Source organism: Peromyscus californicus, unplaced genomic scaffold, assembly GCF_007827085.1.
Source record: "Peromyscus californicus insignis strain IS unplaced genomic scaffold, ASM782708v3 Scaffold_7__1_contigs__length_154581171, whole genome shotgun sequence".
Classification (NCBI taxonomy): Eukaryota; Metazoa; Chordata; class Mammalia; order Rodentia; family Cricetidae; genus Peromyscus; species Peromyscus californicus.
The window spans coordinates 32,661,946-32,686,480 of record NW_026294595.1 but is presented as its reverse complement, the minus strand read 5'-3'; the positions used below and the strand labels follow the sequence as shown (position 1 = coordinate 32,686,480).

The window sequence follows — 24,535 nt, the reverse complement described above, 5'->3', positions numbered from 1 at the left end:
CAAAGAAATAGAATTTACAGGATAGGAAAGCTGAGAAAAATTCTCAAATGGATATATAAAGAGGCAAGGTTATCTTAAAACAACTAACAATGTCATTTTTTTAAGTTTATTCCTTGTAAATAGTTGATACTGTGAAGTTTGTGTGAATCTGTGCAATAGATAATAACATTATGAAAGGAAGAAGAGGAGGCCACACTATATAGAGCTTCAGCTTTCAGATAATTAATGCCTGGGGAACCTTTGAAGTTATTTTATTACTTATTCTGTATATTTTTTCAAAGTTTTGCTAGTGTTGCAAGCACTCACCATTTCATTACCTGGAGGAACACTGGAATCACAATGAAAACTATTGTAATAATTTGAAGGTGAGACTACCAAGGCCTGGACTGAGAAGTAGAATTATTAATGAGAAAAAGAAAAAAAAAATAGAAAAAGCAGTATGAAGAATTTAAGGGGCTTGCTCTCTAAGTTGGGGTAGTCAGGGGCAATGCAAGATGAGAAAGGAAAGATAAGAATAGGGAGATTATAGGACAAAAGACTTGGAATAAAGGGTGAGGCAATTATAGGCACAGTTAGTATGAGGTTATTTTTGTTCTTTCCAATAGAAATATGCATTAGTCAGGCTTCACGAACTGGTGGACCCCCAGGAATGGGTAAGATGCTGTAGTTCCCTTAAGAGGATCAAGTTCCTGGAAAAAATGTGAAGACCTAAAAGTTACCACCATAACATGACAACGATAGACTCACTGAGTAAACACCTATCTAAGGCATTGTTGATGCCGTTACAGCTGGTCCTTCTGATATTTACTAGAGATGAAAAGAATTCTTGCTTTGAAGACTTAAGAATGCATGGCTATAACCCAGAATATCCAGGCCAATGTGAAATGACTGTTTTCTGTACAGATGTCATATATTATCTAGACTGTACATAATCAGCTTGATGACTACATATCTCAAGGACTAATGATTGAGACAAGATAGTATGCTGTGGAATGAATATTTGTGTTTCTACCTCCTTAACTTACATGTTTTGATATAATCCTCAATGTTATAGTATTAGAAAATGGCATCCTTAGGAAGTGGTTATGTCATGAGAGCTCTGTTATCATTAGTAGAACAAGTACACTCATAAAACAGATCCCAGAGATCTGGCTATCCCCCATCCAACATGTATAAAGATAGCCAAAGTGGTAAATCTGTGAAGCAAAGAAAAAGCTGATGTCTTTACCTTGGGTTTCCCCTCCTGCAGAATAAGTGGCAAATCTCTGCTGATTATAAGCCACCCAAACAAAATGAATGTCCTAGAAGCCAAACATGCTCCATACAGCCAAAACCCCAGGCACAGTTTTTTTTCCTCTTGCCTGCCAAGCACTAGAGATTAAAAATCTATTGGAAAAGTTTCTCTCTTATAACAATGATAACTCTGCTTTTCTTTATCTTGTACATCCAACTCATTTAAGCTTTTAATTAATAGTAGATGCTCTATCTTTGCTCAGAAGCCATTTAATTCACTCGCAAGTTTACTTTGTGAAATCACTTGTAAGTTTTCATTACACTGTTCAAAGTCTTTCAAAGGAGGCAAGTACTTTTCAAATGCTTCTAGGTAATTATGGTGTGTTCAGAAACAAAAATTTTACAATAAAAACATATCTACTGAGTTACTGTATTGATTATAATCTGAAAGTACATTAGAATACATTACTAAAGTATTTAAGCTTTTTCTGAGAGAATTCTGGTCTATAACGAAAGAAAGTATTTCTTCACTCTTGCAAAATGTAATACACCTGCCCTAAAATCAGGTATTCTGAAACAGAATCAAAACTCAGGGAGGAGAAGATATTTGTGTAAGTGTAGATAATATTTGAAAATCTTGTCCTTTACTTGGGGACAAAATGGGGTTTTAAGAAGTGTCTACACTTCCCTGATGGTTCAGAACTATTCACCATAATTAGTAACTTGGAATGCTTGCACCTGCATTCTAGATGTCCCTAACTGGGTGGCTCTAGGGAGAAAAAAAATGAATTTTATAAACTATGAGTATTTCCTATCACTGTCCAAGTTTTTCTATACAAAGAAGAGGTGTGGTATGTATGGGGACTGGTTAATTTTTCCATTTCCATTAAATATATCATAATTCAAAGGTAAACATTCAATATTAAATTATTTTATTAATGCTTTTTTAAAATTAAAATGGTAATTTTATAAATTCTATATTCATTTTGTTTGTACCTAGCTAAATTATAATTAATGAAAATTTTAAGTAAAATTCAGTTATCAATATTTAAGTGGAGATACATATCCATCATTACTGAAACTCAATTGCCAACTATTATGCTGACTTCTTTAAGATGGTAAAATTATAATTTAAAAGCCCTTCATTTAAAAAAATAGCAGTATAGTACAAGCTGGTTCAGGTGCTTGCTGTCAACTTGAAAAACCTGAATTTGTTTCTTGGAACCCAAGGAAGGCAAGAACAAATACCCACTTATGGTCATCTGCTAAGCATCTATGAATCTTGCCATGTACACACACACACACACACACACACACACACACACACACACACACACACACACACTACACAGTAAATAAATGTAAAAAAAAAACAGTGTCTCTGCACCAAAAAGAAAGGATAAAGGCAAACATTATTTGAATGCATGCTATTTCAAGTCTGTACATGAAAATATTAAGTAAATGGCAGTCATAAAAATACTTGCTACACTTCTGACACAAGGTTATAACTATGCCCTGCAGTATACTTCCAAATGAAAAGAGAAATTCAACCTTCTCAAACCTCATACACACATAATCAAAACTATGAACCCTCAGGATCAACCACTGTGAGTACAACCCCACAACTCTAAGGAGTATGACGAAAATCAGTGCAAGCACAATAAAGGTAAACATTGGATAGAATCACACTATTCCCATTAAAGTTGTACCATGATGACTTGTCTTGCTCAGCCTTTACTCCTACTAAACTCATAAACATTTGAAAATGAGTTTCTCTTTTTTCTCTTTATTCTTTATTTTTAAGCCTATATCCAGAGCAGGAAGTATGGATACTTACCAATTTTCAGGTAAAAGGACATAGAGCAGTGGTCTCAACCTAGACGCTAAAGGTTCCTTTCACAGGGGTCGCATATCAGATACAAGATATCGGATTCATAACAGTAAGAAAATTAAAGTTATCAGGTAGCAATTAAAATAATTTTATGGTTGGAGGTCACCACAATATGAAAAACTGAATTAAAGGGTTGCAGCATGCAGAAGGTTAAGAATCATTGATATACAGTCTCTTCTAAGACAAGAAAATTGTGCAAATAATGTTAAATGATAAACTCTGGGAGATCAAATTAAATTACAGTTCATGCATTAATATATGTCTAGTGCAGGTTAAGATTATGTTAGTAAAAGAATATCTGATAGAAGACAAACTAAATTATTTGGAAATTTGTGATTAGAGCAGAGTAGCCAAGTATACAAAAGCAGAACATAGCAAATATACTGTGGAAATATTGAAGATAATGGGGCATGTGCAGGGAGTGGGGAATTATCATATTGATACCTGAGCAAAGGAAATAACTGGGACATCAGACTACGGCAAGCAGAAGAGCCAGCAGGAATAGAATAAGGGTTAGCTGAGTGTATCATCCAAAGCAATTTGGACTTTATTCTTGAAGCAGTGAAAGACTAATGAAGATTTTATTAAGGTTTGAAATCTAATATAGCATGAATGCTGTAGTCAGGGAAACCATGAGGTATATTTAATATGTGGGTGGAAGAGGATACAAGAGACCCTGGATGTGAACGGACTATGAAGTAGGATAAAAGAGACATTTATACAGACATGAAAATGCAAGGTCTCAATGGCATATACTACTTAAGGAGTTTCTATGTTAGACCTCAATTTTGAATGAGAGTGTGAAAAGAGACAAAAATGACTCAACTTTGTGAAAAGATGAAAATTCACAGGAATTAAATGACCATATATCCCAGAGCCTATCAGAGGGTATAGACATGATATTATTTCATTCAACTGCTCCCTGGATACTCTGGGATATATTTTATATCAGTAATTTATAAGTTCTTTCATTTATAAAATTATATCAAGTTCACAATGTTTTAGTTTTTGGAAAATGTTAGAGTCAAGATATCAAAACACAATGTTAAAGAAAAAAGACTACAAGAAAAAGACTATCAAAAGCTGTAATAGAAAACATATCAGCTCACCTCAAAGGTAAGTCCATCAGAATACTACGAGATCTATCATCAAGGACATTAAAAACCAAGGATGCATAGAATAGTAAGTTTCAAACCCTGAAACTAAACATTTGACAACTAAGATTGCAATATCTAGAAAAACTATCTTTTAAAACCAACCTAGAGATAACATTTTAAGACAATCATAAATTTTGGCAGCTCATGACCACCAAGCCCTCCCTGTAGAAGGTACTTAAACTAATACTATCACAGAGGATTTTAAAAGGCAATCTCAACCACTGGGGCACAGGAAGAAAATATTTCACAATAGAACTAGATGAACAAAGGAGTGCTAGGGAGAAATTCATCACAGTAATTCAGAAAAGCCTTGACTCAGAGAAGTGAGGGAAAAAATAACAATAATCCAGTCAACCACAAAAGTAATCATAGGAATTAGGAAACATCTCCCAGTAATAACCTTAATATAGAATGTCTTCTATAACTCAATAAAAGACAAACAGTAACTGACAGGATTTGAAAACTAGATCCATTGACAATGAGAAGATAGAAGTGCATGTATCAAACAAATGAAAGCCAAAACAAAGCTTGGATAGCTATTCTAGTATTTGATACAGTAGATTTTGAAGGAAAATTAGGCAGAAGAGATGAAGAAGACCACTACATATTAATACAAGTGATAATTCATGAAGATGTAACAATCGAAAATACATATATGCATGAATTGTTAGGGCTTTTAATTTTATACATCAAACACTAATGGGCATAAAATTTAGACAGCTCTTGATACAGTAACAGAGAGTGATTTCTATAAACCACTCTCATCTCTAGGTACATCATTTAAACTAAATTAAATAAAGAAACTTGAATTTAAAAAATCAATATCATACATTAAAAGGACTCACAGCCACAGAATATTCTAGCTGAAACACACATAATATATATTCTTCTTACCATACCATGCAGCCATCTCTAAAATAGATTACCCTGTAGACCACAATACAAATTTCCATAATACAAATCCTTTAAATAATTTCCTCTATCTTCCCAGAAAATAGCAAAATGCAAGTAAAAATCAATAGGAGTACAAACTAATGAAATTTCAGAGGCCCTTGGAGAATGAAAAAATATACTCTTGAACTGACTGAAGAAATAAGAAGGATTTAAAATTTCCTAGAATAAGATGTAAATGAAACCATAGCTAACCAGAACTTTGGGGTACCACTAAAGCAATTCTAAGAGGACATTTTCCAGTCATGAGGGCTACTGGCTAGCTTACACAGTGTCAGAAAGTACAGGCATGCTACTAGAGGGGGAAAAAAGCAAACAATAGTCTTATGTGGCTTTGAACCGTGAAAACTACAAAGATGACTACTCTGGAATAATTATTCTCATTTGTGTAATAGTAGCAAAACTCTGTTGGGAATAACTAACTACTTTCTTATTAGATTTAAGGCTCAATTTAGAATATAGAGCTCCTGTGTGCTACTGTTGGCTGGGCTGAGAACTTGTGGCTAGGTAGAACAGAGGCCTTAGGGTAGAATATACTCCAAATACTTTCCTGAATAGACATAGTATTAAACTGCCACTAAATACTTACCTTTATAACTAACCATAGATTAGTGCAGCTCTCAGTCCTCATAAGAGGAACTTGTTTTTGTAGTATATGATAATTAGAGACTCACAATTGTTCAAAGTACGGAGAATATGAGGCTGTGGAGTGTTCAACCCTAAACTGTTCATTCATTATCATACACTGTCTGTCCAGGGTTCAAATACCATGATAGAAAGGGTAGCAGAAAAAATATAAGGATGAGAAGAAAGGGAAAAGCTGGAAAAATTTATGTTTTAGACACAACATGGCTGATGATCACATGAACTCATCTTGGCTGTGACTATGTTCACCAGACTTGCATGATATCAAAGTAGTCAAAAATCTAATATTTGAAGAAGAGGGAGGATTTGATCACCCTAGGATGGGGACATAGAACAGAGAGTTAGTGATGGATATGGGGGTACTGGAACAAGAGGATCAAATGAGAGAAGGAGGGAAGAGGGGAAATAGGAGAAGGGACAGCTAAAACCAAAGGCCATTCAATGGGTTATATGGAACCTCATAACAGAAAAATTATTCCATTATCAATAGCTTATACAGTGAAACCATTTATATTTTAATAAGGAGATGAAAGATCTCTACAAAGAAAATGACACTTGACAATGGAAAGATTTTTAATGCTCATGGGTTGCCACAGTTATGATAGCTCCTATGCTACCAAAAAAATTCAACACACTCAGCACAATATTCATCAAAATTCCAGCAACCTCCTTCAGAGAATGACTTAAATCCACACTGAAATTCATGCAGAAGCACCAAAGACTGCAGATGCGCAGCATAATTTTCAGCAGAAACAGCGATGATAGAAGCATCACAATACCTGATCTCAAACTGTACTATGGAGCTATAGTAATAAAAATACCATAGCAAAATAATTACCACAGCCAAATAAATCCATAGACTAAAATAGAGAAATAAACACCCATACTATAGTGATGGAATCTCGGACAAAGTTGTCAAAAACGCACATTAGAGAAAAGATAGGCTTTTCAACAAACTGTGTTAGCAAAACTGGATGGGCATACGTGAAACAACAAAAAAGGACCATATTTCTCAATCTGCACAAAATCAATTAAAATGGATTAAGGACCTTAATTAAGACTTAAAACTTAGCTGGGTGGTGGTGGTGGTGGTGGTGGTGGTGGTGGTGGTGGTGGTGGTGCACGCCTTTAATCTCAGCACTCAGGAAGCAGAGGCAAGTGGATCTCTGTGAGTTCAAGGCCAGCCTGGGCTACAGAGTGAGTTCCAGGAAAGGCGCAAAGCTATGCAGGGAAACCTTGTCTCAAAAAGCAAAACAAAACAAACAAACAAAAGACTTAAAACTGGAGCTGCTAGGGCAAAGGTCTTGAAGATATAGATGCCACCAAGACCTTTCTGAAAATGGCTCTAACAGCACAGGGAATATTCCCCCAAAATGACAAGTAGGATTGCATAAAATTTAAAAAAAAAATTGGACTGAAGAGTTGGTTCTGTGGGTAATGGCACTTGCTTCCAAAACTGTTGATCTGAGTTTGATCCCCAGGACCCACATAGAAGAAGATAACCTATTTCTTTTCCAAATTCACACCTGGCCTCCACATACATGTTGTGGCATATGCCCCTTAAATAAATAAATGTAGTAATTAAAACAAATCTTCTATGCACTCAGCAGCGCGAAAAGAATCTACACAATGAGAGAAAAATCTTTGCCAATTTTCTTCTTCTAGACATTAATATATAGAAATACACAAGAATTAAACACCAACAAACAAATTATACAGTTGAAAAATGAGCTGATGAATACAGAGTCCCCAAAGGAATACAAATACCCATTTAAATATGTGAATGTGTTCTGCATTTTATCTGATATAACTATCAGAGAAAAGCAAATTAACCTACATTAAGATTCTATCTAATCCCAATTAGAATGACTGTTATCCAGTGTTATTAAGGGTGTGGAAAAGAGGAGTCTTTATGCATTGATGGTGGGAATAGAAGTGTGTGGTGGTTTGAAAGAAAATGGCCTGCAAAGGGAGTTTCACTCTTAGGAGGTATGGCCTTGTTGAAGGAAGTCTGTCACTGTGGGGATAGGCTTTGAGGTCTCATATATGCTCAAGCCACATCCAGTGTCTCAGTTCACTTCCTGTTGCCTGCAAGACATAGGACTCTCAGCTACCTCTCAGCACCATGTCTTCCTGCACTCTACCATGTCCCACCATGATGATAATGAACTGAACCTCTGAAACTATAAGCTGCCACCTCAATGAAATGTTTTTGTTTATAAGAGTTGCTGTGGTTATGGTGTCTCTTCACAGAAACCCTAAGACAAGAACATGTACAGTCATTATAGAAATAAATATGGTGATCCACCAAAATATTTCAAAAAGTAGATTTACCCTGTGATCTAGCTACAACACTCCTGGATATAAATTTGAAGGAGTCCAAGTAGCCTTTTCAAAGAGATTTCAGGGTAAGTGTGTTTACTGCTGCATTATTCACAATAGCTAAGATATAGAACCAGTCAGAAGTTCACCAATAGATTAATTGCTAAAGCAAATGTGTACATATGTACAATGGAATTTTTATTTATCTGTAATACAGAATGAAATTATGTTATTTGTCAGAATGTGGAGGTGAATATCACTTTGAGCAGCAGAATAATTCAACTCATAAATTCAATACTACAGATTTTATCTCATATGTGATATGTGATTTAAGACACGAATTAGATGTAAGACATGAATTAGAATGGCATCTACTAATAGTGGAAAGAGTTCTAAAAGGAGAGGGAAGGAAGGAACAAGAAACTTCAGGGGAAGATAAAGGACATAAAACAGCAGGACGATTTGGGATGGGAATAGGACTAGTCAGAGTAGGAGAGGGGTAAGAGAACGGCGGGCTTGCAAAGAGCAGAGTATAAATGGCCAATGTGTAAACAATTAAAAACATCACAGCAAATCCCAGTACTTTGTACAATAACTTAAAAATGTAAAGTAAGTTCAATCATCAAAATTCTTGAGAAAAAAGGTGAAGCTAGCATAATTTTATCAACAAACAAGTGCCTTGTTTCAGAAATGCAGCTGAGTGAGGGTAGCCATGGGGGCTCAAGCCTGTAAAACCAACACATAAGAGATGCAGGCAGAAAGACCAGGATTTCAAGGCCAGCCTCAGCTCCATGGGAAGCTCAAGGCCAACCTGGGCTACATGAGACCTCTTAAAAACAAACCAATAAGCAAATTCTGTGGAAATGCAAATGAAGTAAAAATATTTGGGTTTGTTATGACTTTTGTGTAAAAGCAGGATGGGGAGTATGAATACTTATATTGGCTAGAGGCTACTTGTAAAAATTCATAAGTAGATAACTATAAAAAATTGATGTTTCTATAGCAACATAAGAGAATAAAACATAAAAACAGAAAAGATAACCCAGAATAACAGCCTAAAATATGTTCTTTTCCTAAAGTAAGGAACTGAAAAATGTAAGCACGTCTCTATTAAATAACTTAGAAATACTGAGTTTCATCAAAGCAAAAATCATCATAATAGAGTTTTATACATGGTTTATCTCTCTTATACTATTCAGTTTTTAGAATAAAAGAGAAATTGCTGCTAAACGATTAATTCTAAAGGATGCCCAGCATCTTTCTCTTATTCAGCATAAGCCTTTGAATGATGCTTTGTTTTTCCAGCTCTTTTTATTAATTTTTTTCATTTATTTTGCATACCAACCACAGTTTCCTCCCCTCCTCTCCTCCCATTGCCTCCCCCCACCTCTCATCTATCCCCTCCCCCATCCATTCCTCCTCTGTCTCCTTCAGAAAGGGGCAGGCCTCCAATAGGAGTCAACAACAAAGCATGGCACATCAAGTTGAGGCAGGACCAAGCTCCTCCTGCTGCATCTACATCTAGGCTGGGCAAAGCAACTCAGCATGGGGAATAGGTTCCCAAAAGCCAGCTCAAGTGCCAGGAATGGGTCCTGATTCTACTGCTGGGAGCCCAGTGACCCCAGCTAAGACTCCTAACAACAGTGGAAAGGGTGCCTGAACTGGTCTTCTGTAATCAGCTGGGTGACTACCCTAATTGTCATTTGAGAGCCTTCATCAGGTAACTGATGGAAGCAGATGCAGATATCCACAGCCAAGCACTGTGCTGGGTCAAGCGCCAAAAATCCTCTTGAAGCGAGGGACTAGAGATAGTAAGAGCCAGGGGTGTCAAGGTCATGATGGGAGAACACACAAAGACAGCTAACTTGAGCTACTGGGAGCTCACAGACTCTGGACAGAAAGCTAGGAAGCCTGCATGCGACTGACCTAGGCACTCTGCATAAGTGTGACAGTTGTTTTTCAAGTCTTTAAATTATTTTTTGAGATTATTATATAATTACATCACTTCCCCTTTCATTTTCCTCCCTCCAAGCCCTCTCATATATCTCCTCTTGCTCTCTTTCTTCTTTAAATGTTATTACATATATTTTTGTGTGTATGTGTGTTATATATATGTGTGTCTGTATATACATAGATATATGCATATATATGCATATATTTCTAAATATGTGAATACAACCTGCCCATTCTGAATAATAACACTTTTAAATACATATTTTTAGAGCTGATCTGAATTGGTTATTTAAAGCTGTTTTTCAATTTGACAGTTAAAGGGAGATATTTGAGAACATACTTAAAAATAATGATCAAGATAATGTCAGAAGACCAGAATGAACTGCACATTCTGTATGCACCATGATACTTGAGTTGGATTATGAATCATGTATCTTTAGAAGAAAAAAATTGAATGAAATTATTTTCCTTATTGTGTAAGTGATAAAACATCAAAACTTAGTTGGTTATTTGTATTGATTGCTTTGTAGATGAAACGGCTCTGAAATAAGTATATATGTATATTTATGAACTTTACTAAATACTTATGTAAATAGAACTATATTTGTTTGATTTCTAGTTTATAATGCAGAGATTGTAGAATAACAGGAGATTTTGTGCAGTTTTTAATAATCATTTTTTCCTAAATTGCTTTTATATTATCTTCAATAATTCCCTTTTTCCAAATGCAATAAATTATAAACTTGATTTTAAATATCTTCTTACTAGAACTGAAACTTGGAAACACATTAATTAGGATTTAAATATTTTTGTTTTGTTCTTAATGGAGAATCTCCTTTGCACATTTCTTCAGTGTATCATGCAAGCTCTCTGTGAAGCAAGCTCCCACAGTCAACTGGACTCATTTTCTTCTTGATTCATCGTACCAAAGTCAACATGTGTCACTGTAGAGGATGTTGACACATGCTGGACAGGAGAGCTGTTGCAACCTCAATTCGCTTTGCCCACAAATGTTCCCGCTGACACAGAACTTTTTGCTGTTGTCCCCATCCACTCCTGTAGTCAGCTTGTTCACTGACTGTCTGCTACCTCAGATTCGGCATTGTGATTGCAGTGCCCAGGAAAACTAAATGTGGCTTCCTAAAGTGGCTACGCATCAGGACTGCTGCAATACAGTGACTCACAAACAAGTGGACTCTTGGTGTCTCTCCCAGAGAAACTTTTCAGTGCTCAAGGAAAACAGAAGATTCTTCCTTGTGCTCTGGTAAGTTTCTGATAATTAATTCTGCACTCAGGAAATTCATCCTAGATTTCTATCTGTCGCTGTGCTGACTCATCCACTTTAATTTTTTTTTTTTTTTGAAATTCAAAAACTCTTAGGAATTCTTCTACACATAGAAATTAACAAACCAAATACAGAAAATCGCCACTGGGAAAACATGGCAGTTGTAGAAACATTGTTTTCTTACTCAGTTAATGGCAAAGCACATTTAAATACACCATGATAAAATGAGATGTTCAAGTATACTGACTGTCTTCATTTAATGTAGGCTTATTTTAAGTTTTACTTTTTTTCATTCAATCCTGTGTTTTGGTTTTAAGATACTTGGGAAATGAGATAGGCATAATTAGTTGTTGGTTGGAATGCCAGTTCATTTATTATTGATATGTAAACCAGAGCATACACTGATTGTTTGAACAGTATCCCTCCTCTCCTACCCCAAGTAAGGAGCCAAAATCAAAAGACTGTGTACCTGGTTACCTCCCATGCCATGGCAGTTGAATATACCCACTTTTTCATTTTCTTTGCGGCCCATGTTGTCTAAGCATTGATTGGTTTCAACATTTCTTATCTAAAGAAAACACACACAAAAACGAGAGGGTCATACAAATTCAAATACTTAATCCATAAAGTCATTCTGATACTCATGAATTACAGAGTGTTCGCTAAATAATACAAGTTTGTAAGGATATTCTTTTAGGAATGTGTTTTAAATATCACTTTGTCTTTTTCTACCTATGATTAGGCATAAACATCTTCCTAAACTTTTCCTAGCTAGAATTGGAACAATGTTGGTTTTGAGATTAGCATCTAATCAAACAATGAAGGAAGCTCTCTATATATAAGTTATCAAAGTCTTTTAAACATTAGGATATTCTCAAATTCCATCCAAATAACTAATTGATTCTTAAACCCCTATAGAATCACATTTTTTTTTTAAAAAAAAGGAAAATAAATTGGATTTGTACTTGAGTTTATATTTTTAGATTTCGATGTTATATGTTCCATCTTGGTAAATAATAAAAATTAATAACATTGCTTTTTTCTGTGACTAAGACAGATTTGCACATTTTTTTTATTCCTAATGTTAAACTTAATACAAACTTTTTAACCCTACAAACCACTGTTACAAGCTAAATGGCATTTCATATTGCAAATTCCTCAAAAGCAAGATTAAGCTGGCAAGTATAGACATAGATTACAGGTTTATAATCAAACATTGCAAATTTGAACAGAATGTAAATTAGTCATTTCTCAGTATTAAAGATGCTGACATTTTTAAATCAAGCATAAATTGTTGTAAAAGAAGTGGCGGGGGGGGGAGAATACCTGTGTTAAATAAATGAAGTACTTAAAAATCATTTTCTTCTGATGGAACTAGAAAATATGATCCTGAGTGAGGTAACCCAGACATAGAAGGACAAACATAGTATGTACTCACTCATAAGTGGATACTAGGTGTAAAGCAAAGGATAACCAGACTACAACCCACAGCTCCAGAGAAGCTAGCTAACAAGGAGGACCCTAAGATGGATGCATGGATTTCCCTGGGAAGGAGAAATAGATGAGATCTCCATGAGCAAACTGAGGGTGAGAGGGGCAATGGAGGGTACATGATGGGGGATGAGAATATATAGGAACAGGATGGTTGAGACGGAACAGGGACAGAGTGGAAGAGCAAGGAAAGAGATACCATGATAGAGGGAGACATGAAGAGAACAGTGAGAAAGAGGGTGCTAGGGAAGTTCCCAGGAATCCACAAGGATGATCCCACTTTAGACTTTTAGCAATAGTGAAGAAGGTGCCTGAACTGGTCTACTCTGGTAATCAGATTGGTGAATACCCTAACTGTTATTATAGAGCCTTCATTCAGTAACTGATGGAAGCAATGCAGAGATCCACAGCCAAACAACAGGGCGAACTCCAGGAGTCCAGTCGAAGAGAGAGAAGAGGGATTCTATGAGCAAGGGGCATCAAGATCATGATGGGAAAATGTACAGAGACAACCAAACCAAACTAGTGGGAACTCATGAACTGTGGACCAATAGCTGTGGAGCCTCCATGGGACTGGACTAGGCCCTCTGCATAAGTGAGACAGTTGTTTAGCTTGACCTGCTTAAGGGGCGCATGGCAGTGGGATCAGGATCCATTCCTGCTGCATGAACGGGCTTTTTGGAGCCCAGTGCCTATGATGGGACACCTTACACAGTCTTGGTTCAGGAGGAGGGGATTGGACCTGCCTCAACTGAATGTACCAGGTTCTGCGGACTCACCATGGGAGTCCTTGCCTTGGAGGAGGTGGGAATGAGGGATGGATTGCATTGTGGGGGGAGGCTGGGAAGCAGGAAGAGGGAGGAGAGGGGCACCTGTGGTTGATATATAAAATGAACAGAAAATTTCTTAACAATATAAAAAAAACATATTCTTTATTCACCACCCAAGTGCATATTTACATTTATCTACCCTGATTCTGAGAATTCTGTACCTCTGTGCCATGTAAAGTTATATATATATATATATATATATATATATATATATATATGTATATACACATATATATTGTATACTCTGTAATTACCTAGATATTGTTTTCTACAAGGTTATTATGCATTGGTTAAAAAATCTCTTCAATTTTTTCCAATTAATAAAATTAGAGATGTTTGATATAATTTTACAGAAAACAGAGGAGATGTATATAATTCTATTTTCCTATTTTGTGAGCATTATTGTTAATGCTTCCTGGGAGTGCAAAAAAATCCTTTGATTAGCAGGAAGACCTCAATGATCATATTGGGTAAGATTTGGAAGTGGTTAAGATTCTCAAGCCCTCTTTCAGTGGGTGGAAATTTGGTTCAGAATTACAGACACTTCCATCAAGAAATCTGAGCAGTAACCCAAAGGACAGGGAAGAGCACACTGTGATGTTCTACTGAAAGTACTTCCTAAAGTACACCCAAATAGTGGTACAGGGTTCAATTGTATTTTCAAGCTGATTTAGGTTTTTTGAAAACTGAGCCCATAAGCATATAATTTTCAAGATCAGCACATGCACAATAATTAGAAAGGTAATAACTGATAGGTAAATAGGTCTGTGTGCAATTCACATAGTCCAATAAGTCATACATTATATGGCTGAGTTATAACATCATACCTCTTATAAATTTGTCATAAAAGACATACAAGGTTCATGGCACTTGAAGAGATATAAGTTACAGTGTTATATGTAAAGTCACTTGTAAGGTTTTGTATCTCTGTTTGACAATAAAAATTTCAAAGCATATCTTTCCCAGTCTATAATCTGACAGTAGCATTTAAAAGGAACATTAAATACATTAAATAGACACTTGGCATTTGATTCTGATAAATTAAGTACAGAATTTTAAAAAACCTCCAAGTTTGGGACTGAGAAAGTGTTTGTCTACTCTAATTTAATTATGTTTTTACTTGTGAACTCATTACAATAAAATGACTTTTTTTTTACAATAAGAATGCCCAAAATATATTGTTCTTAATAACAATTTATTATTGATCTACTATCTATGATATAGAAATTTGATTTCTGTCCTTTGTAATCTTTTATGAATTCAATGATTAAATCAAGAACCATTAAGAAAATTCACATCTTATATAAAGCACTGCTTGGTGTAGGATAATACAGAAATGAACAAAGGAAACAATTTCTTTCATTGTGGAGCTTACATTTAAGTATGAAAGAAAGCAATAAAAACATATTCACAATATGTCAGAATATTAATATGTCTCATGGGAGAGGGAGAATTAGCCTTTCCTAAGGATGAATCCCCTAATTAGTTATTCATTACAAAATGATCAGCCCTGAAGTCATATACACATAAGCCACAGTAAACAGATTCACTATCCTGTACGCATATAATTTTGCATATGTGTGTAATAATAATAACCAAAGGAAAAAAGTCCATCAATCTGAGAGGGATTGAGGGAGAAATGGGTGGAGTTAGAGGAGGGAAGTGGAAGGTGAAAGTAATAAATTATATTTTACTTTAAAACATTAATTTAAAAGGCCTCATAAAAACACAAAGCACAGGAAGAGTAGACAGTGATGTAGGTGTCTGTCTACAAGGGAACTGGGAAAGACCATTTTAGTTTTGTGAGATAGCAGTCCTAATCCCATCTATGCAAGAGCAACCCAGACAGGAGAATAGCAGACAGGTGCCCCTACAGTTACAGAATATCGGAATAACAGATTAGCAGCTGTGGCTATGGGGAAGGGAGCAAGGAGCAGGCTGCACAAGTGTCCAAGACTAAATAATGTCAGCAATCCTGTGTTCTCAGTACACCTGTGCACAGTAATATCTTCCCATAGTTGCTGAAAGTGGGTTAGAGACAGTTCAGGAAGCCAGAAAACAAGTATGAAGCCTACTGTCATGATGTTGAGAGATGTGACTGGGCTAAAAGATAACAGTGGAGATCAGGAAGTAAATTTTGGAACACTTTTTCTTTGCAGATGGATCCAGAAGAAATTTCAAGTAGCTTGTATATGAGCCAGGAAACAAAAAACAACAGACATTACAAAATATCCCCAGTTTGGATCCCCACAAATGGACAAAAGATGTCCTTAATTACTTAAAACAATATTCTGAGTTCATATATGTGCAAGGCAATCTTGTGGTCTCTGTACTTGAAAATCACTTTGGTGAATCAGAAGTCCTTGCCTGGCAACATATGGCTTTGAGGTTATACAAAATGCTGGTCTACTTACTTCCAGCATAAAGGGTTACTTTTGAAAGGTCTAGTGAAAATCTGGTTTGCTCCCCATCAATTTTACAAGAATAAATATTCCTAGACATCAAATTGTCTTTACTGCTTGAAAGTCTAGTAGATTTTTTTTTTGCCTCAAAATATCTTGGTATTTCATACTATGGAAAATACTGTGTATACTATTCCTTTTCACAATAAAGATTCAATTTTCAGGACTGGCTCCTTGAATTACACTCAATAATGCTCATTTTACTTCACTAGGTTGATTTTTATATTTAGGAAATGTTGCTTTGGGTATTGTTTATTATGTTCTATGTCTAACAAATTTTATCAAAGTTTTAAAATTTCATGGTCATTTAAATTTTTCTCCTTTTCTACCCTTAAAACTATAATGGGTTTTTCTGCTAAGGTTATGGATAATGTGTTCTTAGTTGTTAAGAAATTACTTCTGAGATTATTTGTTCTTTAATTTCTATAATTCCCTATGTTTTAGTGATGTATCTTAGAGGTTTGCTAAATTTGGATGTTATTGTTCTTTTCTATATCACAGTTTACAACACTTACTTTATGTTTTAGTTTCTTCTGAATAATTAGGTTGCATCTAAAATTTCAACCTGTTTGCAGTATATATAATGATATATACTTCTGATTATAGAGTTGTTTAGCATTCATTCTTTAATATAATTTTTTCAAGTTTTTTTTCTTGCTTTGCCTGAATTCTATTTTCCTTAACCTTTAAGTGGGAAGGTTGATAAGGAGTCATTTCCTACTTCATCTGGAGATTTGCCTTTTCTGTACTTTTAAAGATTGTCTATTTAAAGCCTCTACTGTTATTTTAATCTCTTAGCTGTCGTTTTGTTAACCTTTCATTGATGTGTGATACTTTGTTTGTGTTCTGACAAATAAAGCTTCTCTGGAGATTAGAGGATAGAGCTAGCTACTAGGTAACCAAAGAGGTCTGGAGGTCTGTACAGATAGGAAACAGGAAATAATAAGACTTGGCAGAGAGAAGTGATAAATTGTGGGTGGAAACAGGATCTCAGCACTTTTGGTCTGAGGATTCAGAGAGGTAAGAAGTCTCTAGTGGCTGCTACTCTGCTTCTCTGATCTTTTAGCTTTTACCCAGATATCTGACTCCTGTTTTTTATTAATAAGACTAATTAGGATCATGTTTCATTTCATAATTTTAATTTTTTGTCTGAACCTCTCATTTTACTTTCCCCTTTGTCCTTTCCTCCTAGATTTTGACTTTGTTCTTTGGCTTCTCTTAAAAGGGGGACTGCAGGTAGAGAGTTTCAAGAATCCACAGGCGACACAATCTTGAGACCCTTTAGTTTATAAAGTGGAGAGCTCACCTGTATGTGAAAGGCCCTTCCCAGGTTCAGATACTATTTTTAAATTAGTGGGAAATAATTGCTCCTCAGAAACTGCTGGAGTTTGGAATTATCCTGGCTTAATTTCTGTCTGACCCCTCATTTCTTCCTCCTGTTCTGCAAAGGTGACAATGTCATGCCAGTGATGAATGTGGTGCCTACTATTTTGGAGTCTGTGAATCTACCTCATTGCTTCGTTTTGTTGTCCAAGTCATACCATGTTTTCTTTTCTTTTTGCTTTTCTTTTGAGTTTTCATTTTTAGCCTGTGTCCTGGTGATCTTCTTGTTTAAGTTGGATGATGTCATTTCAAAAGAATTCCAGAACAGATCTATTTTTATTAGTAGAAGCCTGTCCTATTTTTGAAGTTACAACCATGCTTTTGGCTTCTTAATTTATGTGCAAGTAGTATCACTTGTCCTTCCAAATGTAGCACAAAGTGGTTATTGTATCTGAAATAGAGTGAAGTCTGTCAAGCTGGGAGAATAGAAATAGATATGGATGGCTGGTTTAGAAAACTTGTCAGAATGAACTTAGATTAATGTCTGCAGGGACAAATCAGTCTGCAATCTGTGCACACTTACAGAAGCTGAAGCTAAGCCTTTATATTGGTTTATAAAGCCAGCCCATCTCTACCATAATAGAAGTCACTTACTTATGTGTGCCTACCTATTACATGCTGTGTTAATTTTTCCCTTCTGTCTTTGTCACTTTGTCAAAAATACCTAAAAAAAAGTGACACAAAGAAGAAAAGATGGTTTTCACTGATGGTTTCAGGGATTTTCTTCCATTATGGTGGAGCTGGTGTGGATGAGCAGAGAAGCTCGAACATGGCAGCCAAGAAGCAGAAAGAGCACCTACACTGCTCACTTCCCCTTTTTTTCTCTTTCATTTCATCTTCTATCCCCAGCCTGTGGCTGATGCAGTCCACATTTAGGAAGATGTTCCTTTCTACCTTTCTCTTCGTAGAAATAAAATGTACAGACAAACCCAACGGTGTGCTTCATTAACCTCCTAGGAGCTTTTAAATCTAATTAAGTTGAAAATCAAGATATATCTGCCATTATGCCAATGAAATGACAAACATTGAACTAGTGTTTTCACAAGTAACGAATATAGTTATTATAGTGAAGTTGGGAAATGCCAGTCTTGACTTTCCAATAAGTGAATATTATTAAGGAGACCTGGACAGACGAGAAAAGAGCTATTATTGATCAGAGGCAATGAAAGACAATAATTATAATTATATAATAATTATATTTGTCATAAATCATTTAGAAATAGAGTTTGGAAACCAGTTATGTAGACTAAAGGAGGGCTAGTAAGATGGCTCAGCAGGTAAAGGCATTTGCCTCCCACCCTGAAAGACCTAGCTTCTATCACTGGAACTTACTTGGTAGAAGCCAATAGACTCTTAGAAGTTTTACTTTGACCTACATAGACATACTGTACAGTATGTGATTGTAAAACCAGAGACCCACAAACAACTTGGTACACAGTAAAGTGTGTGCTCCTAAAGGGAATCACTGGGAAAGAATTGGATAAGGTCCTAACCTGTCACTGATGTTAGTCTTAAGAAATGGCAATCAACCAGTAAGGAATTTTATCCATTATGAATCCCTTATATGTGTGTTATATGCTCTATATCAAAATAACCTAAGTACTGTGGAGTTTGGAGGTCTAGAAATTCTTTGACTTATTTTCTGTGCTGTGATATGTCAAACTACACTTTGGCGGCATAGCATAAGACCAAGGCATGTCTCATTTTAATTGGTTGTCTGCTTTGTGGTTTCTTTGTTTACACATAATCTTTTATTGCTTGGAAATAATTCCTAAGGATAAAAATGAGAGTATTGTTTTGTCACTTTATTGCTGATGCTGGAAGTCAACAAGCCATTACACAGTTTCTTCTGCACACCAGAAGCTCTCTTAGCAGTAATTAGCTTTTATCCCCTCAGCTGGATTGCCAAGAGGAGAGTTTAGTCTAAAAATAGAGGGATTGTCCCCATCCCACCAATCAATCTTTACATTTAAAATCTCCATTCTAAAAATAAAGACATCACTTACACTTGAATAAGAACTTTGGAAAATATAAATCAAACACATTTATCCTTTAATTGGGCACAATCTAACTTATCATTACTTAACATATATTAAATACTTATACTGACTCTGTATTGTAATGTTAATCTTATAAGTGCTTTGTTGCATATATATATTAATTGTAATATATACCCATAAATTTATTGGATCAGAAGGATAAGCAAAGAGTTTTTGTATTTAACAAGCCCAAATTTACATTGCTCATATCCCAAACTGTATATAGTTTATTTGTATCAATATCTATTTAATAAAATTGGAGTGAATTCTACTCTAAATTCTCAGAAATATGAAATGTACAGATGTGCATACTCATTTATTCTAAATGAAAATTAGCTTCTGGGTCCCCAAGATTTTAGAATTAATGCATGGCTAGACAATACCCACATTTGTGTGTCTAACATAGAATGGGATGTTATTTTACTGGATTATCTTATTAAAGGGTCAAGAACACTGTGAATCTATAAATAAATCTGATTACCAGAGATGGTAAGGCTTTAAGTATTTTAGCTTCCACACTTGTTAGTAACTGAATTTATCCATAATCTCTACAGCCTCACAGCTTTACAGATGTCTATTTTTATCTATTTAGGTTTGCTCTTCAAATATATTTAAGAAATATAATATCATGCATATAAGGACATTAACTAGCTGATGTGGTTAAAAGACCTAAGAGGAAAAGTGCTGAGGTCAATGGCACAATTCAAAGTACACAGACCAATGCCCAAACATGTCCAGGCAGCATGCAGATGGAAATTTTAAGTACCAAGGGTTAAGTCACTTGGCTCCAGAAATCCTGCTTTTCATGCTTTTAACTTCAGATAGTCCTTTGTTCCAAATATCTCACAAAAGATATAGACTGCTACCCTGTCAAAGCTCAAGAGTTTGGGCCAATGCACTGTTTTTAGAAGGTTATTTATTTTAATCTTGTATAGGAATTAGTCCTTATATTTAGAATGTCTGAACCTGTCATGTTAAATCTACATAAGCTAAAGAGCTACTTAAGAGAGAATTTAATGCTGCAAAGGGCTCAACCTCCTTATTCCATTATGATCTGCTTACTGAGTCTAAAAGGCACATGCTGCATTAAGTCACTTAAAGGTTTGAGTTCAAAGCAATTGCACAGCTTTTAACATCTGATTGTCAATTGCACATAATTTGTGAGCTGAGTAAAATAATATTTCAATTATCTGAGTAAGATATAAACATAAGACAGTAAGATAATGATGTCTGACATCAATAAGTTTACTCATGTTGATTCTGGTGTTTACATATGATAATCACCAAAAGAATAAAGAAAGCTATAAAGAAAAATTGATTGATGGGGAAATGTTTGCTTTTATCAACATAGAACAACATTAAACATATAGACCTTTTACAAAACTGAAACTATACAAAATGTTGAATGGTTAAAAAGTCACTAGAAATTAAGGGATAAGTACATGATCAGATTAAAAATTAATTTGATAACAAATAGCTTCTACATCGGACACTTCGGAATGCTATTAGAGAGAAAGTCCCTCATGTAGAATGAAAGACATGATGGGGGGTAAGAAAGAAAAAGCCTCAAATCATGACTTTTGCTCATTAGCAGTTTAACACTAACTCATTATCAAGATGCCCATCTTAAATTACGTATACATGGTTAAGTGAAATTGAATTGAGGAGAGCTTGCTGAATTAGCCTTTCTGTTTCCATGGATACAGATGCTGTGTTGGATTTCTTTGGAACTTGGTTTTAAAATGGAAAACTACAGTACATTAATATCTCAGGAAGCTCAAAACTTAATACATCTCAAAGATGTTGTAAACTTATTGGGTGTTTGAGTAAGACCATAGCATGCCATGTAGCTCATGTGGGGCACTTTTGATTTCCATGGCCTGTTTGATTGCCTCATCTCACCCCTGCATTCTCTCTCAGTTTCAGTAGAATGGCCCTAGAGTGAAGGGATTTGTCCATTTCTTTTTAATTTGGCTTTTCAGTCTTAGCACAAGAAACAGGACTCAGGCTGGTTGGTGGTGACACACGCCTTTAATCTCAGCGCTTTGGAGGCAGAGGCAGGAAGATCTTTGTGAGCTTAAATCTAGCCTGGTCTACAGAGTGAGTTCCAGGACAGACAGAGCTGTTTCACAGAGAAACTGTGTCTTGAAAAATAAAAAAAAAAGACTCAGATTTTATTTAATAAATATATTGTAGTGAATCAAATGCAGTTATTTTCTTTTATGTATGATTATAAGAAAAGTATGAGGTATGGTGCTAGACTAACAGGCATTTGAATCCTGACTTCAATAATTAACTTACTAAATGTCCTTTAGACCAATCACACCAATTTCTATGTAACTATTTCTTCATTAACTAAAAACAACAGCAAAAAAAAGCCCTACCTAGATTGAGGAAAGTATTGTCATTTGAAAACAGTAAAATTAGTGGAAGCCACTAGAGTAGTGTTAGAACAGTGACAAATCAGCTTTAAGGGATATGAGCCTTCCCTTGACTGACTTGAGGTCCTGGGACTTTTCTCAATCCACAAAGCTACTTATTCTATGTACATTGCAAAGACCCCAAATCAATCACTGAAATTTTTTGAGAATATTTTTATATCAAGTTTAGGTACTTGATTTACTACAGAAGATAAATAATTCAAACTTACCACACTACTGAGAGGAATTTGCCTACACTGAATTTTACTTTAAAAGGAAGTCAATTAGATTTCCTTGATATGCACAAAGCCTACAATTGAATTTTTAATTTTGATGTAAACATCTAGTTTTGTTTAATCAAATAAAATTCAATCTTTTCAGGAGTAATCTGGTGGCCCCAGTGAGTTTCCCAAAAGTCCTCTTTGATTGTCTCCACCAACATTGCTAAAAGGGAGGCAGTGATTTCTTATCATGTGTCATTGAGAAAGTGGGAATAATAAACTCTATCTAGAAAAGAAACACTGCTCTTTTTAAAGGGTAGATTGAATTTCATGATTAATTAGATTTTTCAATAGAAAGATGAGAATATTAAACATTTTTATAGAGATTATCAGTGGATTATCATAACTTGTGTGGGAGGAGTGTCCTGGTTTAAAATGAATTCTCTTACATTCTGAGCATAAACCTCTGTGAAATCAATGTTAACTTGCATATATTACATATTAGAAAGGAACAGCTACAATACCCTCCCCTAAAAAACAAAGCAGAACTAATGAGTGACTGAAACCACACATGTCAAAATTTGTATTACTACACATAATACTTTTCATTACACAATCCAGGGTAAATACATGGAAACTGGGATTCTACACAAAGACAGGGCAAAACCGATGGAGGATAGAAATTTGGGCAATAGAGCATTGGGAAGGCACTTCACATTAGTCATTAAAAACAACTCACCTCCACTCAATTTGAGTAAAATTTTCTTTCATTGTCTTCTTTCTATAAAGTATGACCACCAAATATACTAGATTGAACCTGGTTAGCTATTATATATTTTACTATTATGATCTACAAAATGATAATTAAAAACTAAACTCATTTATTAAATATTTCCTAAATGAATTATATTATTTCCGGTCAAATGATTTTATCATAATCAATATTAAATTAGTTTTGAATCAGAAATGTGTTCAGTAGTAAGCAGGAAACTATAAATAGGGAGCATATATCATAAAGGAAATAAATCATAACTTGAGCAGTTGATTCTTATGTGTATATGTGTAATTATGAAGATAATTATGTACATTGAGTAATTAAGTATTTTATAAATGTGAATGGTATACTCCTATCAATGTCAAATCCATTTTATAACACTAAGATCCAACTTACATGTTTCAGTTTTCTGTGCAAAATTTTCCAAGGATATTGACATTTATTGTGTCTTACTGAAACAGATTGACTATTAGAACAGTTGAAGGAATCCATCTATCTCTATTGATCCAGACATTTAAGGTAATTTATAAAAAAATATATCAGAGAGCCTGCATCCAGGAACTGATGGAAACAGACAGAGAGACCCACTGCCAAACATTGGGCCAAGCTTGGGGAATCCTGCTGAAGAGAGGGAGGAAGGTTTATAGGCGCCAGAGGGGTCAAGGACATCACAAGAAAAACCTAAAGAAACAACTAACCTGGCTCATAGGAACTCACAGAGTCTGAACCAACAACCAGGGAGCTTGCATGGGACCAACATAGGCCCTCTACATACATGTGACAGTTGTGTAGCTTGATCTACTTGTGGGACTCCAGCAATGGGAACAGGGGCCGTCCTTAATGCTTCACTGGCTCTTGAAAACCTACTCTGAATATTGGATAGCCTTGTCCAGCCTTAATACAAGGGGAAGTGCTTAGTCTTGCTGCAACTTGATATGCTATTTGTTGATACCCATCAGAGGCCTGCCCCTTTCTGAACAGAAACAGAGGAGTAGTGGATGGGGGAATGGGGGAGAAGGGAGGTAGGGAGAAAGAGTGGGAGGAGAGGAGGGAGGCGAAACTCCAGTCAAGATATAAAATAAATATTAATTAATTAATTAAAAATATAACTGATGACAAACTTTTCAATCTCATATTTTGTTTTGGAAATACATTTTATTGTTCAAATATATTATTGTATCAAAATTTGTGGCTACATAATTTTAGTGGTTTACTCAGTTTTGCTTTCAATCCAGATGATATTAATGGTTCTAACACTCAGAAGCAAAAGCTCTTGGGAGTTCACAGAAAACAAGAGAATAAGTTTAATTGGCCAAAACACTGTCTGTTGGTAAAGAAACAAGAAAATACTGTTTTCTCAAACTTTAACTTCCCCTTTCTTTAGAGTTTCCTAAATTGAAGACCTTCATTGTCCTTGGGAAAGAGAGAGAGAGAGAGAGAGAGAGAGAGAGAGAGAGAGAGAGAGAGAGAGAGGTCA

The 24,535-nt window shown here is 35.3% G+C and overlaps 1 protein-coding gene across 5 annotated transcripts in view; it reads right to left on the bottom strand.

Moving 5' to 3' along the window:
• Galnt13 (polypeptide N-acetylgalactosaminyltransferase 13) overlaps positions 1–24,535 on the bottom strand; it is a 584,813-nt gene that overhangs the window by 38,478 nt on the left and 521,800 nt on the right. For all 5 annotated transcript variants that reach the window (XM_052726141.1, XM_052726138.1, XM_052726140.1 and 2 more), the window contains one exon: positions 11,907–12,005. In XM_052726141.1, coding sequence (XP_052582101.1) covers positions 11,907–12,005 — 99 coding nt within the window. The remainder of the gene's footprint in view (positions 1–11,906; positions 12,006–24,535) is intronic.